General features: G+C 43.2%; 1 protein-coding gene across 1 annotated transcript; it reads right to left on the bottom strand.

Annotated features, from left to right (window-relative positions):
• Nucleotides 1-419: 419 nt before the first annotated feature.
• Nucleotides 420-3,110, bottom strand: LOC110095015 (hexose carrier protein HEX6-like). Its single transcript, XM_020820379.2, has 3 exons — nt 1,986-3,110; nt 1,599-1,921; nt 420-1,525 (listed from the first exon to the last, which is right to left on the bottom strand). The coding sequence occupies exons 1-3, from the start codon at nt 2,113-2,115 to the stop codon at nt 440-442; spliced, it is 1,539 nt and encodes a 512-aa protein (XP_020676038.1). The 5' UTR covers nt 2,116-3,110; the 3' UTR covers nt 420-439.
• Between the last annotated feature and the right edge of the window lie 991 nt (nt 3,111-4,101).

Raw genomic sequence — 4,101 nt, forward strand, 5'->3', positions numbered from 1 at the left:
GACCCACCCAGAAAATCAGGGTTGAACCCAACGCTCGCGTCCTCCGTCGTCCGCCGCCGGCCACCCAAACCAGGTCGGGTCGTGTCAACCCGGCAACCCGCCGGGTCGGGTCCGGGTTCAATTTTCCGACCCGTTTGTCTACCCGGGTCGGGTTAGGGTTGACCCGTTTGAACCCGGATCAGTTCCGGGTTCGACCCGAACCCGACCCGTGACCTGAAATTGACACCCCTAGTAGAGCCTATAAGGCTTTCCTAGTTGACTAAGCATTTAGGCTAAGTTGGAAAATGCTATACTAGTAGTTACATAAAGGATTATGGTGTGAGTTTATGGAGAAGCTTGGAATGACCAAAATCTCTTAGATTAATAATCAATGTCCCTAAACCAACGTGAGCTGCCCAATGAATCTCTCTCACAAATTAATGTCTCTGAATGGAAGTCCTCACATTACATTCACCTCCGCTGGTTCCTTATCCTCCACAGACTCCACAAACTTCTTCCAATACCAATGGCCTCTCCACACCCTTCCAATCCGCTCCAGCGGCATGCCCGTCGTCTCCGGCAAGAACAAAAACACAAACACAGTCATCAACAATACCCATCCCGCGAAGAAGAAGAAGATCCCCCATTTCATATGACAGAGCATTAACAGCAAGCTCTGCGCTATCACTGCATTGAACAAAAACCCTGCCATCACCACTATACTCTGCCCCACAGACCTTATCTCGAGCGGAAACATCTCCGACACCAGCCATGGCAACGGCCCCCACGACCACCCAAACCCCGCAACATATAAGCTAAGAAACAATAACATCAGCTTCGCGTACTCTCTGCTCATCACGCCATGGTCTCCCAGCTTCGCCGCCATGATTACTCCCACCACCACCTGCGAAACAAACATTTGGATTCCGCCAAAGAAGAAAAATTTCCGCCGCCCGAACCTGTCGACGAACGCCATGGCAACGAGATTGCACGCCGTGGCCGTGAGTCTCGTTATCAACGATGATAGCAGGGAGGCGCTCTCCTCGAGACCGACTGATCGGAACATTGTTGGAGCATAGTAAGTCACCAAGTTGATGCCCGTTAACTGTTGGAAGATGGGGAGGATGAGGGCCATCACAAGTTGGGGTCGGTAATTTCGTCGAATAATTCTTCGCAAAGGGTGTTGGGTTGCAGCTGCAGAGGAAGCTCGGGCGGTCGCGGCGACAAGGTCGTCGAGCTCTTTGGTGATGTCGGTGGTTCCTCGGATCTTCTGCAGAACACGCGACGCCTCTTGGAGATCGCCGCCTAGCCGGAATATTCCTGTGGGAGTGTCTGAGATGAAGAATGCGCCGGCGGTGAGAACTGTGGCGGGGATTGCGGCTAGGCCGAGAGACAGCCTCCAGCCCCAACCGGCTTCGATTTTCTGGGTGCCGTAGTTGATGAGATTTGCGAGCAGGATTCCCCCATTGATGCACATTTCGAAGACGTTGAAAATTGCTCCTCTGTACCTCGCCGGTGCCATCTCTGACAGGTATAAGGGGACGGTCTGCGGTACCGAAAGATGAGTTTTTCAGGACAAAATTACAAATTTCAGCTGTTCAGTTAAACATTTCCCAAACCTGATTGGTGAAGCCAACGCCAAAGCCTAGAAGGAGGCGACTTAAGATGAGCATGTGGACGTTGATTGCTGCGGCACCGATAATGGCTCCGGCAAAGAAAAAAGCGCCGCCAGTGCGCATAGAAAACCGGCAGCCTAATCTATTAGTGACTTGGGAAGAAAAGAGAGAGGCGAAAAGGCCGGCGAAGTAGAGTGAAGAGGTGAACAGGGTGAGCAGCTGGCTATCAAACTTGCAGTAGTTACTGATGTTAGCGTCTTGCTTCATGGCGGTGTAGACACCGGGGAAGAATTGCTTGAGGAAAGACTCCGTGGAGGTAACCCCCCCTGGGCGATTTCATCCATTACTAAGATCAGGAATGAGAAAGATGGTAAGAGATGGAAGCCTTACCTGAGATGCCGAGATCGTAGCCGAACAAGAGTCCACCGGAGGAGGCAACTAAGCAGGAAAAGAGGAGGAAGGGTGTGAACTTCTCCTCATCGCCGCCGAGGAGCTTGTTTTCCAGGCAGGTGGTCACCATGGTACTTCGGCCGGAACGAAAGGGCTTTGACTGGATACCAATAATTTAAATAGGAGAAAGCCAGCTATTCGGTCGATCACTAGGAATTCCTCATCTAAGGGAATTTTTAGTAGGTCGGGACACCTGACGTAGCTTTACATCCGGACGTTAATAAAATGTCGTCACATGCTCTTATTCTTTACCGCGCGCCCGACGATCTGACCCGGAACGGAAACCCGGTATTGCTATATTCATGTATTGCTAGGTATTGCTGGGTATTGTTTGGCAATAACGAGAAATACCGTTCTGTCAAGACCAATACCGATCAATACCTAGCAATACCGAACAATACCTAGCAAAACTAGGGTATTGCTCGGTATTGGTCTTGACAGAATGGTTTTTTTTTCGTTACCGAGCAATACCGAGCAAAACCTAACAATATCCTGATCTGTACAAATCAGCTAATACATAGCAATATTGGGTTCCGGTCCGGGTTGGGTAGTCGGTCGGGCTGCACGGTAAAGAGTAAGAGCACGTAGCGACATTTTATTGACGTCCGGATGTAGAGCAGGTGTCTGGATGGTGTCCCTCGTTTCATTTGTATTAATATAAGGATGTTAAAAGATGGGCATTAGCTTTGTTGGTAATTGGATCTATTGATGATAGAACTTTGCCTTATTGTTAATAATGGGTATTGATGTTAAAGTTGATGGTAGATCTTAGGCTTGGTGATGATTATGGACATTGATCTTGGTGGCGGTGACGGACATCGATCTTATTAGTGTAGATGATAGAAATTTGCTTTTTTGTTAATAATGGGTGCTGATATTGAAGTCGATTGTAGGTCTTAGCGTTGGTGATGATTGTCGGCATTGATCTTTGTGGCAATGACAAATATCAACCTTATTTGACGTTGACATTATTATTGATGACAGATGTCAGGTGTTGAAAGACGATGTTCTGAATTTTCTTTTTCAGAATCCTTCTTGTGGATTCATCTCTATCCATCTCTTCTTATGAATAAAAGAACAATCTTTAATAGAATTCTTTTTTTTTTTTGGAGCATTTTGATTATTTTTGTCAAAATATCAAACATTGTATTTGATGACTGAGATTGTTCCCCATGAATATTTTTTTATTTATGTTTGACAAGCATTTGACCTCTTGAATGACATCAAAATTGATCAATCATAGGCTTGTAATATGTGACTAGTCATGATGCACATTTTCACTATTTATAATTTGATTATATAAGCACTTTAATTTCTTATAATTGCTTTATATTTTATGCTTGGTTGAATGAATTTTTGGATAATAAAATTTACTAGTTAAAAAAATAAATAAATTGGGTCTTGAAAATTTTTTTATGTGAAATCATAATTTTATAAAATTAATAGATGTGATATCACACTTCGTAGATGTCAACATGGATCTCCCTTCGGATCATGAACTAAATAATAATCCCGTAATTGTACATTTACACTTTAGTGAAGTTACACATGACTCTTTATTGCAATACGTAGAGATCAAAGCACAAAACCCACTTAGTATGCCGCTTCTAGGATTATAAGTGAGTCAAGTCGGCTCATGAGTTAACTCGAGAGCTCGATAAATGGCTCATTTGTCGAGCTCCATGAGCTAACAAGTCAAATTTGAGCCAGCTCTTACTCAACTCGTTAGATTATGAGTTAGCTCGTTTAAATATATAAATATAAAATACACAAAATACATTTATACTAGAATTTAGGTGTTGATGTAGGAAGTTATTAAAAATATTTAAATATTATAACTAAGTTCCTTATATTAAGTAATTCTTTTGTATTTCTCTTTTAATTTTTCATTCTTTTTTATCATTTTATTATGTTAATTGTTTGAAACATAATCACTTTCTTATATCTTTTAAAATAAATGAGGAAGCTTATAAGCTAGCTCGAACTCGTAGAATTATACATTATTTTTTTTTTCCACTGCCTATTAATTATCTCCACCAGCTTACAAAAAAAAAAA

Source organism: Dendrobium catenatum, unplaced genomic scaffold (assembly GCF_001605985.2).
Source record: "Dendrobium catenatum unplaced genomic scaffold, ASM160598v2 fragScaff_scaffold_35, whole genome shotgun sequence".
NCBI classification, from domain to species: Eukaryota; Viridiplantae; Streptophyta; class Magnoliopsida; order Asparagales; family Orchidaceae; genus Dendrobium; species Dendrobium catenatum.

Bases quoted from the DNA above. Each gene is read 5' to 3' on its own strand.
- LOC110095015 (XM_020820379.2), bottom strand. From the start codon at position 2,115: ATGGTGACCACCTGCCTGGAAAACAAGCTCCTCGGCGGCGATGAGGAG. The intron at 1,922-1,985 runs GTAAGGCTTCCA...GAAATCGCCCAG, and splicing joins CTACGATCTCGGCATCTCAG to GGGGGGTTACCTCCACGGAG. The intron at 1,526-1,598 runs GTTTGGGAAATG...TCGGTACCGCAG, and splicing joins GCGTTGGCTTCACCAATCAG to ACCGTCCCCTTATACCTGTC.